Raw genomic sequence first — 23,124 nt, 5'->3', positions numbered from 1 at the left:
CCTGCTACAGAAGTTGTTAATGATGAGACACCTGTTGTTGAGTCTGAGAAGGTAACAGGTGATAAAGGTAAAGCTACAAAAGAAAAAGGTAAGGTTTCAATCATTGATCCAGAAATCAAATAGATTTCGAGACCATCCCTACCTTTCCTCATAGAATGAGGCAAAATAAAAAGGAAGGTAAGTTCAAGCAATTATTTAAGATACTTAAAGAATTGAGCTTGAACATACCTTTTCTCGAGGTGTTAGGGCAGATGCCTGGATACACCAAGTTTATGAAATAATTCAAGTAAGAAAGGAGCGAAATTTAAGGATATTGATGGTATGCACCACTGCAGTGCAGTCACGACTAGGTCTTTGGCGCATAAAAAGGTGACCCTGGAGCATTCATTATACTATGCGCTATTGAGTCATCCTAATTTACTAGAGCCTTGTGTGATTTAGGAGCCAACATTAATTTGATGTCTCTGTCCATATTCAAGCAATTGCGCTTGAACCCTCTAGAATCAACTTCGATGCGACTATTAATGGCTAACCGCGCAGTAAAAAAACCCATAGGAATCTCTCTTCATATGATTGTAAGGGTGGGTAACTTCATCTTTTTGGCTGACTTTGTCATCCTGGACTGTGAGGTTGACATCGAGATGGCCATTATATTGGGAAAACCGTTTATGGCCACATGTAGAGTTATGGTCGACATAAAGAAAGGTGAGCTAAAATTTTGAGTCAACGGTGAGGAGGCTATAATTAACATCCAAAAGTAAACAAAACAGCCAAACAATATGAGGGTAGTTTTGGTGATTAATTATATGAATGAATGTGGAGATATTTCAATGGGTATCTTGATGAATTCTGAGTAGTCAAGATACTCGTGTCATATCGCGATGTTAAATCAAGCGCTACATGAGAGGCAACCCATGGGCTTATTGGTGAAGTCTGAGTAACCAACATAGCCACGTCATGCCGCGACGTTAAATTAAGCGCTAAGTGGGAGGCAACCCATTATTTTTAGTGTTCATGTTTTTGTTATTTTTCTTATTTTTTATTATAGGTTTCTAGCTCTTAGACTTACCCAGAATATGGTAAAAATTGCTACATTCATCGACTTCCAAGTAAGGGGGCTATGTGATCAACCCTGCATGGTCACAAGTCCCACACAGTAAGTTGAGTAATAAGTTGAAAACTTGAAATTTTGAGGATGAAAAAATGGAAGGTTGTGGACTTTGGCATCTAATTTTACTTTTGGGAACTCAAACTTAGATTGGGGGACAATAAGTATCTGAAAAATACCAAAATGCCAAGTCTAAATTGCAGGAAAGTGAGCCAAATTTTTTGGCTCGGCACATACGCCCAGCACCTATTGGATGCATGTGGCACCTGCACCCACAGCCTGACGAAGATGCAGGCCGCAGGCAGCTGCCGCAGGTAGGCTATTTGTGGGACCAATTTATAATTTAAATTTTGGGCCCACCAACACTTATATATGACATAAATAGCCCCCCGCCTATATATAAACAACCTTAACCTCATTCCAACTCATTCTAATCCTCAAAACTTCACTTTTCTCTTTGAATTCAAACCTTTCTCTTAAAACACAAAATAACCCTACACCTAATTAAAGGCTAAGTTGACACTTATTTGAGATACCAACTTGTTCCAACATGCTACAAACACGTTCCGACTTTGGTTTGCTTGACTTCTTCATTATCCTCTTCTAGTTCTTCATATAAGAGGTAACTTTCTCAGCTCCTAATGGTTATGTCTTGATCTATCTACTGTTTAGACAAGTTGATATATGTATTCAATTGTAAAATATATATAAACTATCATGGTTGTATAAAGGAGCCTTGAAGTAGCCTAAAATCATAATGTAGGCCCTTTTTTTTTAGGTAAAATCTAAACTTAGGTCCCAAACAGAAGTTGAACTTGAATGGATGAAAGTAATGCCGCTAGTTGAGCATGTGTGTTTGCTTTGAAAGATGCGATTTATGATAAGTGTGTGCACATTGGACTTGTTAGCATTTCAAAAAGGTTATAGGGGTCTGAAAATTGAGGAAAAATTTAAACTTTTTGAATTTTGAGCTTTTCTTAAACTTTTGCTAGTCCTCAATTTTGTTGGAAACTAACTACTTTTTCAGTTACATATGGCACCTAAGGCTATGAAAAAAATAAAGATCGGTACTTCAAGGAACGGACAGAGTCTCCCGAGCTTAGTGGTTCAGTGGAGGAGTAACCGAGGTAGTGATGTAGAGATTCTATAGTTGAGGTGACACACAGAGTTACGAGAGGACAAACTCAACAGGCTGCTCAGTCAGCTACAACCCGGCCAAGGATGAAGCCATCCAGGTTGTAACCACCACACACTCCTCCACCTGATGATGATAATGAGGAGGAGGAGACAGACTCTGATTCCACTTCATAAGTTGCTATTCAGGACCCCCAGTCTGAGGAGGGGCTCCAGGAATTATCCAATGAGGAAGAGCAGGAGATCCAGCAGCAGTGCCCCAGTCTGAGAAGGGTACAGAGCAGGCTACCAATGATGAGTCAGTACAGCTATGCCTTAGATTCACCTCCTAAGAAGGAACATCAGAGGTGGTATGTGCTAGGTATATGGGAGATATTCACTATTGACAGTTGTATATGGGAGGCAGACAGGCTGATGAGGTGCATTTATGAGAAGCGCCGAATTCACCTATCAGGGCTAGATTAAGTACCACAGTTACGTATAACATTTGATAGTTATCAGCTAGAGTGGATGACTATGCCATTCAATTCCTATAGCCAAGCTATGGTACGGGAATTTTATGCATCCTACAGAGTTACCGTAGTCCTTCCTATGCACAGACATCCACGCCTGATAAGATTTCTAAGATAGCCACAGCTTGAGCATACGTTGATTAGAGGGGTCAGAGTTTACATATCGACAAAGACTATCTGCAAAGTTATCTTCAACCCAGATTACATTACTCTTAAATTTACAACTGAGTGCGACTACAGACTAAGGATCATATGTGATCGACATATCATGTGAGAGACTAAGCATTATCGAGAAAGAGTTTAGATGGCAGATGGATAGCCAGTTATATTTCACCTTTGGGTGATGTGACCCCATGGATTGAAGGGTATGCTGTGATCTATAAGGGAGTACTGACATTTGACGCCAAGTTCTAGAGGTTACTGATTAGATACAGACGAATACCCATTACTTTGGATAACATGTTGACGTGGGAGAAAGCTGCACTAGTTTGTTGTATAATGGTCAGTTATGTTGTTAATTTTGCTATCATCCTCAGGTATGAGTTACGTGATAGAGTCTTTAGGCAGTTGACTAATCTGCCATTCCCTTGCATTATTTAGAGGCTATGTGATGAGGCCAGGGTGCCTGAGGTACTAGGTATAGATGAGAGGGCACTTGCGATGGCGATTTCCAAGCTCTTCTAGGAGATCGAGACAATAGGCAGCAGTACCACAGGCCTATATTGAGGGCCTAACAGTTTCCATAAAGCCTAATGAGGCACATCGAGTTAATGTGGGTATTAGCATTAATATGGACATAGGGGAGAAAACAGAGGCTCCAGACTCCAGTACATAAAGTGAAGGGACACCAGCTACTTCTTCTTCATCCCCGGCTTCAACCTCAGAGCCGGTGGGTGTACCTTCAGAGCCTACTCATCCATCCACTACAACTCCAACTTCAGGTATAATCACTATATCTAGTGAGTTTTTGCAGAGCTTAGGGAACTAACAGAGGGCTACAGATGCTAGAGTGATGGTTGTCAAGGCTGAGATGACTACCCTCTACAAGCAGATGAAATTAGGGGTTAGGACTAAATTTGAGCAGTCACAGGCGTGACTGGAGGCTGCACTGAGTACTACACTGCCCGAGCTATGTTCTGACTTCCAGACATGGCTCGATGAGTTTGAGATACAAGTTACAGCCAGATACACAAAGATAGATATGCTGGATCTAGCCATATGAAGGAGGAGTTTGATATATTACGAGCAGAGGTACACTCTCTCACAGAGAGCCGTGTTGCATACATTCCCTCAATTACACCCTATATGGTCTAGATATCACCTCCGTATGCACCAAGATAGTTTGATTTCTTTACAGAGAGTGATCAGGAGGTCCCAGTAGTTGGGACCAAGAGAGGTCACATAGATGACTTAAAAGCCCTGATTTATTATATGACCAGGCCATTAAAAGGCCAGGCATAATTCTATAGTGTCTGGATTTGTTAATAGGTAGAGGCGTGCATCTATAGCAGCGGATACATCATCCAGTATCGCATTGCCACCACCACCGCCTCCGCCAGCTGATATGACCCCATCTGGTGATGCTCATGATTCAGGAGCCTAGCACGTCCCATGTATGTTCTTATTCCCTCAATTTTATTTTAGTGCATTAAGGACAGTGCATAATTTTTTATTGGGGGTGGACATACCATGGCGCCGCTGTTTTTTCCTGACGTGCTTCTTTTTTATGTCGGCCGTGGTATGATTGTAGAATTGGCATATCTAGAATAATTTTGTATCGTATTGTGTTTTATTTCAAATTGTATTTTATTTTTGTGTAATTAGGAAATTTTTAAGTATTTAGGGTAGTAGTCATGTTTTGACTAATTTTTTATTCCTCTTTAAAAATTTATATTTTAGAACTATGTGAATGTATATATGTGCGAATAGTATGGATCTTGTTATGGCATTAGGATTAGGGACATGATAATCACTTGCAAATAATTGAATGAACTAGATAGGTAGTCGTTGGTAATCTTGACTCTGTGCTATGTGTGTGTGAGATAATACCTAGTTTCCTTTGAGTGTTGAATTTAGAACTTGTCTGGTTAGTCTTGCCTAGGTTGAAGGATAGTCAGTTAGAACAGAATCATAGGCTGTTTTTTTTTAATTTTAGTCCACTTTTTGCTTAAATGACCTTCTGTGTGAATTATATCCCTTGATCCCTATTTTGGGCCTTGTTGCCTATTTTTCTTGTTTCACCATTCTCTCTCTCATTTATATTTACAATGAACCTATTTTGGCCCTGGTCCTCCTTGGACATTGTGCACCTCAACTCAGGCAAAATGCCTAAGTTGAGAGTGGCTATCATAAGGGCGCATAGTGTAAAATGGGTATGAAGAATGGTAAAATAAGAGAAAAAATTTAGTAGGGTTGGGTTTGGTAGAAAAAAAAAGAAAAAAAAAAGAAAAAGAGAAATTGTGAAAAAGAGAGAAAAAAAAAAAGACCGCACCCAACCTGAAGGTGTATAAAAGAATAAAAGGAAGAAATAAGGCTAGAATAAAAATGAAATTGGTTAGTAAGCGAGACCCTAAAGTTAGTGTAGTGTCAAGGAGGCTTAGTCACTTGATATGTCCATATGTACCATACTATCCCCCGAGCCTACATTACAAGCCTAGAAAAATCCTATAGTGATCCTAACTTAATTATCTGAATGCTAAGGTAAAGAAAATAAGGAAAATCCTATGGTATTTGACATGTATTGATTGAAACTTCTTTTTGAGTTTGAGTGTCTCTTGACCATCCCTGTGTCGACATGCTTGATTTCATACGAGTGAGTGGGACATCTTTGTTGTGAGGGCACTTGAGTCATATTGCTATTTGCTTGTTTCGGGTAGTGTAACTTGTATATATGAGTGGTTGTCTGTTTCTAATGTAATTATCATACCTTGATCCCATTGTGTCACATTATTGTGCTTCATGTTCATAACAGTTGATTTTGAAAAATAAGATTAGAGGGGTGTTGTATTTCTGAGCTTTAAGTGTTGACTAACTGCCTTGAATAACGTAGATTCTCCTAGTTAAGCGTCATTTTGTTTTTGTTGTGTTTTGTTGACTGAGGACATGCAAACACGTTCTAAGTTGAGGGTGTTGATGTGCTATAGAAGTATAGCACTTTCGACGCTTAAAACAAGGAAAATATGGAGGTTTCTGAAGTAATTTTGTTAGATATGATGCTTTTTGGGTATGTTTTGTAGGAAATCATGTTTTGGACGATAAGTTTGTGAAAAAGGTGAAAAAGTGTTTTTGGCTATTTTTGGAGCAATTATGGATCTTAAGAACACTTTTTGGCTTGATCGTGATCAAAGTTTATTCGAGAATCGAAGAAGAGCTGAAAAGATGACACATGGCACCTACTAAGTCAACCTACAGACCGCAGGTAGGCAAAGCAAGTGCCTGAAGTCCAAAATTCCGAGAGCTGAACTTGCAGAAATTTTTCATCCGGTACCTGCACCCTAGGCTAGGACCGCAGGTACTACTTGCGCCAAGTGCCAGATCGTGGGTACAGATGGCCACCAATTCGGTTTCTCCTATTTCGTTTGGAATTTGGTTTTAGGGTTTACTCTTATACTATAAATACCATTTATGTGTTTTTTAAGTAGGAGTTACGCACTTTTGATACTCACAAACATATTTTGATTCCAAGATCCGATTTTGATCATGGGAGTCTCTTGTATTGACTTTGGTTCATTAATTCAGTTACGGTTGTGGGTTTTTACACTTCTTATCATTGTGATTTCATCTGTGTCACAAGTATGGATGACTAAATCCCATAGCTAGGGTTGTGAAAACCCTGGCGGATTGACGAAATAGGGGAAGTGTTTTCGTTGTTCTAAATAGATACTTATGCATGCATTGCTTTATCTTCGTTATGATAGTTTTTTTAATGGGTGCACACATTAGATATTGTTGCTTACCCCAAAAGAGGAGTGGTGACTAGGAAAAGATAAAGATAACAGTAATTTGGAGTTTTACTGTTGATCCACGCTTCTAGGTTCTATCTTAGTAAAATGGTTAGGTTTTATCTAATAACTAGAGACTCAAAAGGTAATAATTAATTGGAATCGAGATAAGGGTTAGTAACGCGACATCCTGAGACTCAAAAGGTAAAGGGTGAAATCCTTCTGCTCGTCCAAGAAATTGTTAAAAGTATATAACTTATCGATTTTACATACAAGGTATCAGGTTGGTTCAACAAAGCACGATAAGCCTACAGAGTTGAAAAGTCAGGGGAACACAATCTTAGTGTTCACCTATGACTGATTATAATCAAAGTTAGTATAGTTACTTGCTCGAAATTACTACACCCCCCTATTTCTTTTTTTGTTCTGCCTGTCGACTACAACTGCTAAGATCTGTAATTTTACGTATTTCCTTGGGATTCGACTCCAACCTTATTTGGGTTACTATATTTTGCCAGCGACCGTATCATCATCTTATAGGAGTTGTTGTTTGGACGTCATCATTTATATGTGGGGTCACTGTCATAACTTGGAGATCTACAAAATAGTCTACCGTAGCCACTCATCAAACCATGCTGAGATAATAGCTATTTATGGAGCAACCTGAGTGGGTGTGTGGTGGAGGTCCATGATATATTTCATTCGAGAAAATGTGGTTTGAAATGTGACCAAGTATCCATAATTTTATATGAAGATAATGCAGCATGCATAGCACAACTTAAGGAAGGATTCATAAAAGGAGATAGAACAAAACATATTTCGCCAAAAATTTTTCTATACACATGAGCGACAAACGAATGGTGATATTAACGTACAACAACAGATTTGTTCGAGTAATAATGTGGTTGATTTCTTCACCAAGTCTCTTCCAACTGCAACTTTCAAGAAGATGGTGCACAAGATCGGGATGCAAAGATTGAAGGATGTTCTCATTAGGGGGAATTAATACGCGTTGTACTCGTTTTTTCCTTACGAGGTTTTGTCCCACTATTTTTTTTCTTAAAAGTTTTTTAATGAGGCAACCTATATGTGTATTGTTAGAAATGTGTACTCTTTTCTTTTTCCTGAGTGTTATAAATGTATTAACGTTATAGTGAATGTCTATCAAGAATATAGATAAGATATATCAAATATCTATCAAGATCTATTAGGATATATAGTGAATGTCTATCAAGAATATAGATATCCCTCAATAGAAATCAGAATTACTCTCTCTTCCCTCTCTACTCTTGTTTTTCTCTACTTTATTTTTCGTAACACATTTTGCATTCTCTCCTACCTTTTCAGTTTTCTTTCTAAGTCCCTTTTCCTCTTTCCTTCCTCGTCTTCCATGAGACATAAAAGGGCTCAAGTGAATATGGCTACATTTTTAAATTTCATTTGTTTTCTTTAAATTTCTCTCATGGTTTGCTTAGTTTGTGATTTTTTTTTTTCTTTTGAAAGAAGTTGTGTGATTATAACAACTAAACCATGGACTTTACTGATATTTGGAGACGAAATAAATTAAACAGAAAGAGAACTTAACAAGTATGGGTGTGGTCAAGAAAGGAGTTTTAACTATAAAATTGCATATTTTTGGGTGTATAAACTTAGCTTTTAATGAGAAGAAACTTTAATACAGATAACTTCAACTGAAAAACAAGTATAGCAAATAAAAGAGACACAACATAATAAAGAATTTAATTGGTTCCCGCACTTCCCTTCAGAACATCAAATAACAAACCAATAGAGTTTATAAATCAATTTTGGAATCAAAAAATTCCCAAGCAGCAGATACAATTATAATTTATAAGAATGCCAGGTTTTTTAACATAGAGAAAAAAAGCTCTCTCCATCTAACCTAATAAAATAATCATATACGAAGTAACTAGAGTCATAATTATTATTTAGACCATCCATGCACCAATTAATGACCCTAGATCAGACTTTCTGTATAAACAAAATCACCAACATCAATGGTAGCTGCACCAATATCAACATAATCTTCCAAATGCGATCATTTAATTTAGATGATCCACCAGATATTGCCCTATAAACAAATCGTTTTCTTGCCTCATCAAAGCGAAAGCAGAGTAACACTTTGTAATTTGAAAACATATATTTTGGTATGATGCTATAAATTTCGGTACTTGGTATAGTGGACAATTTCATCCAAAAATCTTTAACACCATAATTTTTCGTTAACCATAAACCAAAAGCTTTCTCATTCTTATAAGAAACCCCAAGCATTCCTCCCAACACTGATATACCCACATCAACATCAACTATGCTTTTGATATGAATTTGCAAGCGCACTACATCTGGCTGTTGTATCTCTCCGAACATCTCATCTGAAATATTAAATGAAACTAGACAATACTTTCTTGATAAGTAACCAATCCAATGAAATGCTCCATGTACAAATGCCAAACATTCCCAACCAGACAACATACAACTATCTGCCCTATCTGCTGAGATTTCATCGATTATCTTCCAAGAACCATTTTTCAGTGAGAGAATTTCATAACCGACATACATGTCAATCCTAAAGATTTTATAGTTGTCATTGATAGAGTCATATACCAATCCATAAGCAGATCTTGTATCATCATCAAGATTATAATCATTATCATTATCATCATTATCATCATCCTCATAATCATAATCATCCATCTGTAGTGGAAATTTTAAATGGGGAAGTGTTATTGATTCTTTTGAGGAGGGGTTCCATATAACTAATATAGAAGGCTGTGCAACAAACGGTTCAGTCCAAATGCCGATTAGAAACAAGCCATCACAACTACAATAGACTTTCATACCAATTTATCGATTAGAATTCGAAGGATGGCCAGATATTTAGATATGCTTATCAAGTTCAAACACGGATGCAGCAGAAGACCAGAAGTGACAATCAATGTTTCACCGGAGAAAAAGCATACTTGGGGAATTGAGCTGGTGGTTCTTAGCATGATTGAGATGCTTTTTCTTAATAAGGTTGGAAAATTATTGTCTTCCAAAATTTTTAGACGCATTTGAAACGAAGAAGTGCCTTCACAGGTAGCCTGCTAAGAATTTCCAATACTACTAGACAAGAATCCTTTAGTAGTTCACAGATTGAAGGCCGTCGAGTTTTTGTATTTTATAGTAGATAATACAAAAAAGGAAGAAATCTACTTTTTTGATTTGTTTTGTAAAAGGATTCCTTCAACGCCAACTTTTGCTTAAACCTCTTTTTTTTTTTTGGTCTCCCAAGGTATCCCATGGCCGGCAGCCGTGAGACTAATCCTTCGTTTCACTGTTAGCGCACTAAGCAGTAGGGAACTAATCCTCCGTCGCACTAAGCAGTAGGGAACTAGCCACAGAATTTTTTCCATTCACCAGAGATGGGGATCAACCCCCAATCTCTTGCTTAAGGGTGAGGTGCTGAACCACCACACCAACTCTTGTGGTTAACTTTTGCTTAAACCTAAATAATTTATAACTCCCTATTTATGCATTATTCAAATAATTAACAAAGAATAACGATGCAATCCCCAAATTGATCGACGGTTTCCGACAAAATAATCTATATCTATATTATTTTTTATACATGAATAATAATATTGATTGACTAAAATATTCTAATTTATTTCATCTGGAAACTTATTATTGGATATAAATGTCATTTTGTATTATGACTAAACAATACATTTTTGTATTAGGACTAAGTTTCCTTTAAAAAAAAAAAAAAAAAAACATACTAAATAAAACTAAAATACTTTAAATTATACGTTCCTATCCTTATTTTCCGTGAATTGTCTTTGTGCTGGGAATATTTTGTTGCTGCGAAGGTGAGTGGAATTTCTTTTTCTAGATAAATCCACTTTCCCTTATAATTTGTCAATATTCAAATTTTTAGTTACCAAATCATGTCACATCGTTCACACGAGAACGTAATTTATATGAGATAATTGATATTTCAATTTATATAAAGGAGATGTTAAATACTTTAAATAAGAAAATAACTTAAGTTTCAGCATTTCTATGACTAAACATAGCCTCTCATTATTACTCGTCATTCATCAATCTAAAGTCCAACAAATAATATCATCTCCGATCTCCATCATCAAGTTTATTCAATTATATACCGATTTCAATTGTAGATTCCCTCGATGTTTTGCGAAAATAAAAAACTACATAAAAGTAATTAGAATAAATTTTCAATAACCTATGTAACATCAAATTATTCATCTTAATCTTTTCTCAAGCCACTACAACTATAACATAAATAATATTAATTTAAAAAAAAATCAAAGAATTGACAAGTAATCTTATTAATGCACCAAAAATCAAAGTTAGTATTTGATTCGAACTCTATTTTTTTTCCCCTTCTACCAATTAAAGTGAATTATGTTAGATGAAAAAGAAGAAAACACTCGTTAAAATACTTTAAAAGTTTTATACATCTCTTGCCTTTTATACAAATAAAATTTTAGAATAATTACCTAAATAAACAACTTATGTTTCTAAATTATTAAATATTCCTACATTTCTAAAATATTACTTAAATCCCAACATTTATAATTTTTTAGTAAAATTGAAATACAAGTTAAAACCTTCTTTTTTTAGCCATAATTTTACCAAAAATTAACCCATTTTCTCCTCTTTATATGCCTTAATTCAAGCAGCAGTTTCTATCCAATTTCTCTCTCTAATTCAAACCTTTGAATTAAGGTAAATTTCCTCTCTAAAATCAACTTCAATTTTTTTTATTCTTATTTTACGTTTTTTTTTCAAAAAATAATTTTGTGATTGGGTTTACAAAGTGATTTTTTCAATTTTTTTTTGTTCTTAGTTCTCCTTTTGCTATTATTTTGAATATACAAATAAGCTACAAAATCATTTAGATTCAGTAGTTCGGTAGAATCCTGAAAAACATTGTTTATCTAACTTTTGTTTATGCTCACACGTCATTTATCAATTTTTATGAACTTGCAGTTTAGTGCAGCAATCCAACTGCAATTTGATTTCCGTAGGGCAATCTACAACCTTGGAACTGTTCTGATGGGTTTAACATAGTTGCTCCTTCTGGCTTCCGTACTTGAGAGAGTGATGGTCATTTACAGCAACCTCCTCTTTTTTCAAGTGAACCTGGAAAAAACTTAAACAATGTGAAAGGATAAAGTGAACGTGATGATAACCTTCTTTTTGCACCGTTCTTTTGCAGTATAAGTTAGCGGAGGACATGTCAAGAACAGGAGAGCTGTTAATACTAAAGAGATTTCTCCTAATGAGTTGTACAACCAGATTGCGATTTACATTGGAACTTTAATTTGATGAGAAACAATGAATTTTCAGCGTTTTAAGAAAGTCTGTTCTTTCAAAGTTATTGGCATGTTTAGATTTGATAAATATTAGGCCGATATATATATTTAGACATGGATGATACGTTTAGAAATTCATTGTTTATCTGATTCTTTGTTGTCAATTTTATATGTATCTTGTGTTTTTTTATGTGTTATTGAAATTAATATAACAAAAGATACAAGTTTATAAGTACATAGATACATGTTGTGTTAACTTGTATCTGTGAGTTACTGTTAATGCTTTGATATGTATTTAGTGTTGTTTTAATTTTACTGAAAGTCGTATTACAAAAGATATAAGTTTATAAGTTCATAGATACATGTTGTGTTAACTAGTATCTGTGAGTTACTGTTAATGCTTTGAAATGTACTTAGTGTTGTTTAAATTTTATTGAAAGCTGTATTACAAAAGATACAAATTTATAAGTTCATAGATACATGTTGTGTTAACTAGTATCTGTGAGTTACTGTTAATGCTTTGAAATGTATCTAGTGTTGTTTAAATTTTATTGAAAGAGGTATTACAAAAGATACAAGTTTATAACTACATAGATACATGTTGTGTTAACTTGTATCTGTGAGTTACAGATAATATTTTGACATGTATTTAGTATTGATTAAATTTTATTGAAAATCGTATTATAAAAAATACATGTTTTTTCTTTCAAGATACATGTTTTTAAGTTTAAACATACATTTTGTATTATTTTGTATCTAAATTATGATGTTCTTAGAGTTTTTGTATATATTGTATTGTCTTAATGTAGATTTGTTGCATCTCAACTTTTTTTTTTTTTTAGGAACTAAGTTACGTTATAAAGGAAATTCCACTTCATTCTCTTAGATTTGTAAATTTATGAAATTAAAGAAGTAAGCATGTAGTTGATATGAAGCCTCATTGCTCTAAGTTTTACTGAAACATTAAGGAAGACATATGAAGAAGAATTTGATATAAAGACATATGCTATTATTTTTTTAAATTTTTTTTAAGAAAGACAGTTACCGAAATAAATAGCTTTTTTATTTCTTTTTTAATTAGTTATATTTAGTTTTGTTATGTATTTTGTTGTGACACATCAGATAGAAATTAAGATATATTGAAATGACAATGCTATTAAATAGTATATTAGTAGTTCTCTCATAGTAAATGATTGAAAAGAGATTCATTCTTATAGAATGTATCTCCCATAAATTTATAGATACAAGTTTACAAAATTTGTCTTAATTATAAAATATAATTTGTCAATATTATTAAGATTTAGTAATATAAGTTTTGCTTTAGTTTGTTATGCAAGTTAGAGTCAAACATGTATTCCGATTAACAAAAAGAGGTTATAGATATATAAAAATATAAAAATTTGTTGATTACTATCATTATATATTGAAATATGATTTGTTGTAATAGATACATACAAATGGAATACATATTGTTCAAAATAAAATAAAATGAAATATATGTTAGAGCAGGCAACTGTAATTAGTGGTGTACAGATCAAATCGTCAAATCAAATCGAACCGACGAACCAAATCAAACCGATAAAAAAAACCAACTTATGATTTGGTTCGACGTTAGAAAAAAAAAAACGACTATTCTTGATTTGGTTTGGTTTGGTGTTAACAAAAAAAAAAGTCAAATCGAACCCAAATCAAACCGACATAATATATATATATATAATATTCGAACTTTTTTATACATAAAATATCAATTATAATCTATTTTTTAAATACTTTTTCAACTAATTTTAGTAATTTTTAATAATTTGAAAGTAGATGTAGATATATTTTTAGATCTTGACCTTTAAGTTATAATATTTATTCATTAATTGCTAATTAAATAATTGAAAATCTAATATAAACTTAAAATATAAGTTTTTCACTTTTCATCTCACTTTTTAATTTCGAGAGAGTTTTTTGCTCTCATCTTTTCATAATTATAATTTTTTATTAGCACATGAGTGAAAACATATTTGATCTAGTATCCGATCACAGTATAATTTTACAACCCCACGCAAGACCAATTTCATGTAAGAGTCGATAAGACTTGATATGTCCAACAACGGAAAATCCACAACTACATCATATTTTCTCATAAGCTACGACTAGATTTGATAAAAAAAATAGTGTATGAAAGATGAGTTCTTTACCTGCTTTGGAGTAGCAAGCTAGGTCGACGAACTAAAGAACAGCTTCTGTGAATTCTGATAAACTTTTTATCATAATTATTCAAATGTTTCACTAAAATTGATTATTTTTATTTATGAATATTTTGGTTATATGGGATCAGAGGAATGCTCCTTCGGAATTCCCAAATTTTTTCCCAAAAAATCCTCGCCTCAAAACCCCATCCCACGCTACCTATTTATAGGAAAAAATTGAGAATCCTTTTAGGGGGAAGCAGAGTGGCATTTGAGAATTTTGATTGGAGATTTTTGAATTTCAAAGTTGGGATAATTGAATTTTTCAGCTTGGATTCAATGAATTTGGATGAAAAAGATGGCTAAATTCTTTTGGGGATTCTGAAAGAGGCGGGTGGGAGGTGAGAAAGAATTCTTTCATCCACAATAGAAATAACATGACGTTGTACCTCTATGGTATGAGTTGGTCTCAAAATATTGGCTAGGCTTTGCATTGAGTTGATGAGCTGGATTCTCTCGATCAAATTCGAAGGGAACTTGATGGATTCCTTTGGGAAACTTGCGTCGTTAATGATAAATTTGTTGCGTTTGGGTGTGGAATCGCCATTGGTGTTGTACTAGTTGTTATTGTTGTTTTAGGAGAGAGACCAAAAAGGAGAGGGTACGGGTAGTGTGTGGTGTATATGTACGTACAGTTGTGTGTAGAGGTGTACAGATTAAATTGTCAAGTCAAATTGAATTGATGAACTAAATATAATCGAGAAAAAAAACTGACTTATGATTTGGTTTGATTAGTTTGGTGTTAGGAAAAAAAATCGATCATTCTTGATTTGGGTTGGTGTTAATTAAGAAAAGTCAAATCGAACCCGAATCAAACCGATAATATATCTATATATATATATATTAAAAGTGTAAAAGACCTTATAAATCACGTTTGAATTTTTTATCCTTCATTAAAAATCTTTCCTTTGGATAAAATCGTTTTTTCGCATTCCCTAAGAAATTATTATTTAATTAAATTTATGATATTGGATTCTAAAATATAAATATTAGTCAGACTTATTCTAAAATTAGGAGTCCAAACATATATAATTAGTAGTACATTGAATAATTTTTTAAAAACACATATTTTCCACTACTTTTATGAACTTTTGTGGAAGATAATTTACAGCTATTTCGGGTGTGTTTGGTATGATGGAAAAAATTTTCTGAAAAATTTTGGGAAAATATTTTTCACAACAATTCATTTTCTTTCATTTGATGGAATATTGGGAAAATATTGAGAAAATAACTTGTTTGGTTGTAATGAAATGTTGGGAAAATACTTTTCACAACAACTCATTTTCTTTCATTTGATGGAAAATGACTTCCCTCATGGATCAAGGAAAGTTATTTTTCAGAAAATGATAAATGAGACTTGTGATCCCACCCTATTCCTTTTCCCCATCCCAACAACACTCATATTCATATGGTTCAAAAAATTTGCTTTTCTCAAAAAATTACATTGCTCGAAAATATTTTTCACTGTGCTTTATTTTAATTTTTCACTGCTTAAAATAAAAAAAAGTGAAACTCGAATTTTTTTCATTTCCAATGTTCGTTGAATGTATTGTTATTTTCATATTCATAAAGAAAGACTTATCTATGTTACTTTTGTTAATTGCATATTTCATCTTGTCATCGATGTAACTCGTTTCACGAGGTTGACTAAGTTTGTCGTTCCGTTATATTTCTATTGATTGTAGTATCTTGAGATTGTCCTGACAAAATGTTGAAAAGTGTCTCCTATATTTGCTAATTAATAGTTGCTTAAATTTAGTGATTGTGGTATCTTAGAATTCGATATTGATATTATTTGTTATGCTTAAATTATTTCTTACAAATTGTTGAGTTGTTAGAGACATTGATATACTAGCTAACAGCTAGTAGTAGTATTTTCTAAAAAATATTTTTTCACTCACTAATCAAACACTAGAAAATATTTTTCTAAAAAATATTCTCTACTCACCTACCAAACACCATAAAATATTTTTCAAAAAATATTTTTCACTCACCAACCAAACATGAAAAAATAAGTAGAAAATCAACTTATTTTCTAAGAAAACATTTTCCATCGAAAATATTTTCCATCATACCAAACACACCCTTCATGTACTTCGGGATAATTGAGTTCTTCTCTTCATCACAATGGTATTGGAAGTATCACTGTTGAATGAAATATCTGACAAGCCACGGAGAGTTTCAATAGTTTTTTTATTGATATATTTTCGTATTTTGTAATTAATTTATTTTTTTGTTATTTTTTTATTATTTATTTGTATAGTGTCTCTCAATTGTCAAGGATATATTAAATTTATGAATAGTACGTGTTCTGATCATGAGGTTCGTAAATTTCAAATCTTTATTTTATGTTTTTTTTTTTTTGTCTTTTATTCTTTTTTGTCTCCCAAAACCCTATATGATTTCTTGATGATAATGTAAGGGAAACTTTTTTATTTTTTAATCCAAGTGTATTTGTGTTGTCATAAAATTTTAAGGAGCAAATTATGCGTTATGTCTTAGCGTCGATATTACATCGTGTTCAATAATTAGTAGTACTCAATTTAGCTATTTTTTAAGGTCCCTCTCTTACTTTTATCAATAAATCTCAAAGTGATGATTTAGTAGGTTACTTGTGATAATCAAGAGTAAGAATATATGGTAATAGCAAAATATATGGTAAATTAATATTGGATAGGTTTTTTTTTCGGTATACATGAAAAAGAAGTCTTAAAAATATATGGTAAGAACAAATTTAAATAAAAGAATAAAAAATATAAAAATAGTAGTACAAACTTTCTGGAAAAAAGAAATAAATAAAGTGAAATATTTTCTTTTCTTCAAGGTTTTGAAGAATGTATGGCCAAAACAATTTTCTTTCAAGAATGAGGATTTTCAGTAGTTTAACGAGTATAACAATTTACAAGTAACTTTATCTTCTCAAATTATCCTATCGACAATTTTTAATAGCAACTGTTTAAGTTTAGTAGGGTTGTTAGAACATTTACAATCAAGGTGTTACTTATTTATTATGGGAGACAAAATTTCTAATTTTTTAAATTAATAAATTATTTAAAAATCAATTATAGTACTTTTATTCCGACTGACTTTTTTCAAATTTGTTAACATGCAACACATTCAAATCTAGAAATAAATATAAAAACGTTAGAATAAGAAAAATTTAAGAAGTATCAAATTTTCAAAAGTTTTAAGTACGTAATAAGAATGTAATCAACGATTTTGTAAGATTTGACTTTAAAAACAAAGAAAAATTTAAATATAAAAAAATAATCGTACCACAAAGATGGTTCAAATTAATGCATCTCTCTTACCATCTGACAACAACGGAAAGAGGCAATGCATGTCAAACGCAAAAGTGATTATCCATTAAATACTTGAAACTTCTCGCGGTAAAATATATATGTGCTTATACTAAATATATATTTGTGTTTACATTATTATTTTAAAGTGTAAAGAATCTTTGAAAAGTGATACTGTTTACACCTGATTAAAAATCTTTGTAATAGATAAAATTATTTAATTTTAAATAATCAAATATATATTACACCTACAAGGCACGTGCTGCTAAACTAATATATTAAAAGTGTGAAGCCCCTAAAAAAAGTGATTTGAACTTTTTGCCCTTTATTAAAATACTCCTCAATAGACAAAAATCGTCTTTTCCCTATTTTTTAAAAATAATTATTATTAAATTATCATTCAAATATTTAGAATATAAAAGAAAAAAGGAAATAAGGAAGAATCTCATACCAAAAAGGAATTAAATGCAATGTTAAAATTTTTCGTTAGCAACATTTTAGGGAAAACTCTATTTCTGGAAAGGAAAAAAAGTTAAGAACCAAACTTTATATGTATACAAAAAATGTATGACATGTTTTTAAGGAAAAAATTATTTATGGAAAGGAAAAAAGTTAAGAACCAAAATTTATATATATAAAAAAACGTATGGCATGTTTTTAAGGAAAAACATGTTCTTTGTTTTATTGCTTTTTAGGATATATACTACATGTTAGATTTTGATTTTGGTTTTATTTTTTTGAAATCATCCTATGATGTGCTATGTGTAACTTTGTTTCGTCATTTTGAGAATTTTATTTTATGTATTTCACTATTTATCTTTTATTTTTGTGACAGATTTTGTGAAAAAATTATGATGTTGTTAGCTCTTGATAGATGACTTGCAATTGTCTTTCATCACAATTTTCAGGTTGTCATCTTCTATCTTTATATAATCTTTTCTGTTATTGTTAATTTGTTAAAAGTAGTTGTAAACTAAAAACACTTGCTTTATATTTCAAAAAAACTTGAGTTAATCAAGGAGTTCTTTCAACTCATTATCAGGCAAATTAGGTTCAAGCAGAAAATACATTCGTAGAATATTTTACTTATTTATAGAACTTGATGATTATATATGTTTTGTAAGTGCACAATAAGTTTTTTTTTTTTTCACGATTTGTACTATTTACAATAAGTTTTGTGCTTCTCTTTTTTCTCTTTGTTTTTAGGTCAACTTATTTCTCATGTGGGGTTACTTTACAAGTTTAATTTTTTGTCAACTTCAAGTTGCGTAAATCACCACGTTTAGATATTAATTTAATTTTGAAAGAATTCTTATAACATCAAAAGGATTAAATTATTTATGCAACGGAATAATTTGTACAAACTCTTAGAACTTAACCTCAATCGCTTCACCTGAGGTTGGATTTTTGAAGTTAAAGATATATTGTTATGCTAAAAGAGCAAAGGTAATCCAGAACTTATTAATAGAGGAGGCCCGTTACTATCTGTTGTCTTTGTTATTATCTGTTATTTCTTGTATTTCTGTTACTTCATTTTTTGGATTGCTCTGGACAACTCTTTCTTTGAGCCCGAGGATCTGTTGAAAACATCCTCTCTACTTGAAGTAGAAGTAAGATCGGGATATACTCTATCCTCTTCTGACCTACTTTATAAAATTATATAGGGCATGTGATGTTATTGTAATCTTTATTACAAAGTATGCACCAGTAACATTATCTATATGAACTTTATGCAAATATAGTTCTGCATTATCTAAGAGAATGAATTATAGTGAAGGCATGAGGAAGAAGCTTTCATATATGAAAAATGTGTCATTACGGATCAAAGCATTTTCAGTAAAAAAGGGCGATTTATTAACATAAAATTGCTTGGTTCATAGATGTTATTTGAGGTGTAGACAATCTTGGGAGTTCAAAACATTTTCCTTCACAAATATAGTGAAAATAAAAGTGAATGCAAAGGGTTACATATAAGGTTACTCCAGTGTTATGAGCCACTTCTAACCAAAAGGGTGAAAGTTCGAGTCACTAAGAAAACAAAGTGAAATGGGCCATTGTTGACTCTTGAGGATAGGGAGTTCCGAATGAATTTATCGTACCAGAGAAGAAAAAGAAGATTAATCTTGAACTTAGGAATTCTGTAGTGGCGTTTATCACATTACAGAAGAAAATAGAGAATGCAAAGGTTCTTTTTAAGCATGACTTCAAGATTAGGAGTAAAGAATAATAATAGGCTAAATCAATGATGCATGTGTTGTCACAAAAAAAAAATAATAATGATGCATGACCTGTATTCTATATCAAGTAGAGATTTTCCCTTAAAAAACAAGTATTCTTAGAATGATAATGAGGCACCAAGAGAATTGAAATTCAAAAAGTAAAATATTATGAAGATAAAAATTAGGAATTGAGGACCCAAGTCCCTAACCCTCTATAATTGTAATTGTTGCAATATCTTTTTTTATTAAAATTGAAATAGTCAAAATTTAACCGTATATCTATTTTGACGTAATGTTTGAATTACAAAAAGTAATCAAAGCATATAAAAGAAATTTATTAAATTATTTAAAGACTAAGCATGTTATGAATTTTGCTGGATTTGAGATACACTATTTTTCATTATCTTATATGATATACCATTTAAATAGATTTAATACTTATTTTAACATCAATACTATTTTTAAATATTCTTATTCGTTTTTGGTATAATTTTATTGGTTGACGTGACATACACATGCAACGCACGTATTCTATATATATATATATATATATATATATATATTTGAACTTTTTTATACATACAATATTAATTATAATCTACTTTTTAAATACTTTTTCAACTAGTTTTAGTAATTTTCAATAATTTGAAAGTAGTTGTAGATATATATTTAGATGGGTCTTTTAAGTTGTAGTATTTGTCCATTAATTGCTAATTAAATGATCGAAAACCCAATATAAACTTAAAACCTAAATTTTTCACTCTTCATCTCACTTTTTAGTTTCAAGAGAGTTTTTCGCTCCTCATTTTTTCATAATTATGTTTTTTCATTAGCACATGAGTGAAAACATATTTGATCTAATCTTCGATCACAATATAATTGTAAAAACTAAAGATTATAAAAAAAATAAAAAAAATTGAAAAAATCAAAAACCCAAAAAAACCGACTAAAACCTAAACCGAAAAAACCAATTTATGTTGGTTTGATTTGGTTTATAGTTTTAATAAACCGACATGATTGTTTTTTTTTTTTAGTAAAAATCAAACCAACCTGACCTATGTACACCCCTAATTGTATGTACAATGTAATCTGATGTGAGGGAAAAGAATTAATCGGAGAATTCGTAAAAATAATAGGTGTTGGCCGGGTTAGGACTTAGGAGGTCATTGGGCGTAAATTTTTGGGATCATAAGATATGTTAGAGAATTTGGATGAAAGGAAAATAAATGGAGGTTCAATTGAGGATTTAGGACTTTGGACTTAACCCATTTGAACAAAGTTCGGTCAATTGACGAAATAAATTTCGAACTAAGTAATGAGCTTCCCTTTTTCACAATTAAAATTAATCATTTTTATAAATTATAGTAATCTTATTTAAAATTAAAAAACTAATTATAAGATTAAAATTATTTTAAAAATCCTTTTTTTAAGGAAAAATAAAGCAACTTTTGAGTTAAGCACGATTTTTCAACTGAAACAATCTCCAAAATATTTTCTTAAGTAAGATTTGTATAATTTTATACAATTAAGTATATGTATTTCATTTCACCTGAAATGCGAAGATTAGCTTGGAGTTGATTTTGAAAAGCAATTAACTTTATAAAATTAATTATTTTTAAAATTATTTAAAATAGTAGAAGCTCAAAAATTACTTTAAATTGAGGAGAGTCAAAATTAGATGTCAATACCATGTGAGTACACACACATATATTGTGATGGTATCATAAAAGTCTGTCTGAAAGATTGAAGTAGACGCCAATGACATCATGATAATAAATAGATATACTGTTATGGTATCATAGAGTTCCCACTAAGAATTGAAGCAGACATCAATGATACCTTGACAGTATATAGATATATTGTGATGGAATCATTACAGATTGAAGAAAATGAAAAAAGGAGAATCAATTAAATTTTTTTTTAAAAAAAGTAAATAAATAAATAAAAATAAAAAAGGACCAAAAATATGAAAAGCTTGTAGTGAAAAATAAAGAGTATTATGATTTGAGAAAAAAATGAATGAAAAAGGAGAAAAAACTAAAGAATAAAGAAATAAACGGGAAAAAAAAAAGGAAGAAGAAATAAAGAAATTGAAAACAAAGATAAAAGGAACCAATAAAGAAAAAAAAAAGATTAAAAAAATAGAAAAAAAAAAAAGAAAAAAAAAAGGAAAAAAAAAAAAACAAAAAAAAAAAAACAAGAAATAAAGAAATTGAAAGACAAAAAGAAAATAAAAAATAAGGAAAAAAAAAATATAAAATGACGGGCCTTTCTGAGAATGGAAATTCACCACTTCTGAACAACTCGACAGTTGGGCTAAGCCACATAACGTTGCTGACATGACCTAAACCAGGGCCTAGTCGTGTCAGATATCTCAAGTCCAACCGGGATCGAAGACCACCCCCAATACCTAACCTTTAACTGCCTTGTATCCTATGTCAAATGTATGTCGAACATATAACAAGATAAGTCAATATAAGTTTAAAGACAATAAATGAAGTCTATGGCCATAGCCAAACAATCACAACCAAATATCCAACCAATACCAATCCAATACCAAGGCTGACACTAATACTGACACCGCCCATACTCATAGTAGTCCGACATAGCCTCTAAACAAAATCAAATAACATTGGGTCGGGACATGCCCCCGACCATAGCCAAAACCAAAATCCAAGAAATAATAACAATGAAAAGAAGAAGTTCATAGCATGAAATGGAATCTTTTGGAATATGGAAGCTCACCACTTCAGTTTGACTCAAAGTTGTCCCCAAATCCAAGTCACTGAGCAGGAGGAATGGTAGTATGGTTGGTTCTTGCATCACCTGAGGATATAACGCCTGAAGATGGTTAGCGGAGTGAACGCTAGCATGTACTCAAGATAAGATAAAATAATTTCATCATTCAAAACCAAATCAAATAACCATATGCAATCACATATATACGTATATACCGTGCTGAGATAGGGAAAAAGGTTTAGCATGCATTCAAAACCTTTACCTGCGCTGTGTAACTCTACCGTTCTAAAGGCACCCACGGGCTATATGGGTTCAACTCTCCTTGCTGAAAGGGCACCAGTGTGTGAAACGCACACACAGGAGAAATAAACCTAGGATGACTAGTACATTCTCCAAAATATAATGTGTGACATCATGCACACGGTCACCATGACCAAACCTCTCATCGGCAAACATGAGTATTTAGTTTCGGTCCCTCCGGGACCTCTACCTTCCACGGCTTTTCTGCACACCCCTCTTTAATCCCATATTAAAATCATTTACACCATTTCAATCATTTACCAAGGAGTATTTTAATTAGGCATTAACTGTTG

At 32.1% G+C, this 23,124-nt stretch overlaps 1 protein-coding gene and 1 long non-coding RNA gene across 2 annotated transcripts; both read right to left on the bottom strand.

The window, feature by feature from the left end:
* Positions 1 to 8,675: 8,675 nt before the first annotated feature.
* LOC107865461 (F-box protein CPR1-like) lies at positions 8,676 to 9,272 on the bottom strand. The gene has a single exon (XM_016711717.1). The coding sequence runs from the start codon at positions 9,270 to 9,272 to the stop codon at positions 8,676 to 8,678; it is 597 nt and encodes a 198-aa protein (XP_016567203.1).
* Positions 9,273 to 11,629: 2,357 nt separating this feature from the next.
* On the bottom strand, positions 11,630 to 15,265 carry LOC124896520. The gene is made up of 2 exons (XR_007052881.1): positions 14,224 to 15,265; positions 11,630 to 11,864 (listed from the first exon to the last, which is right to left on the bottom strand). It is a non-coding gene; the product is annotated as an uncharacterized LOC124896520 (long non-coding RNA).
* Between the last annotated feature and the right edge of the window lie 7,859 nt (positions 15,266 to 23,124).

The sequence above is a fragment of the Capsicum annuum genome, chromosome 3 (genome assembly GCF_002878395.1).
Source record: "Capsicum annuum cultivar UCD-10X-F1 chromosome 3, UCD10Xv1.1, whole genome shotgun sequence".
In the NCBI taxonomy this organism is placed as follows: Eukaryota; Viridiplantae; Streptophyta; class Magnoliopsida; order Solanales; family Solanaceae; genus Capsicum; species Capsicum annuum.
The sequence above is the reverse complement of the archived record's forward strand: the minus strand, read 5'-3'. Positions and strand labels throughout refer to the sequence as shown.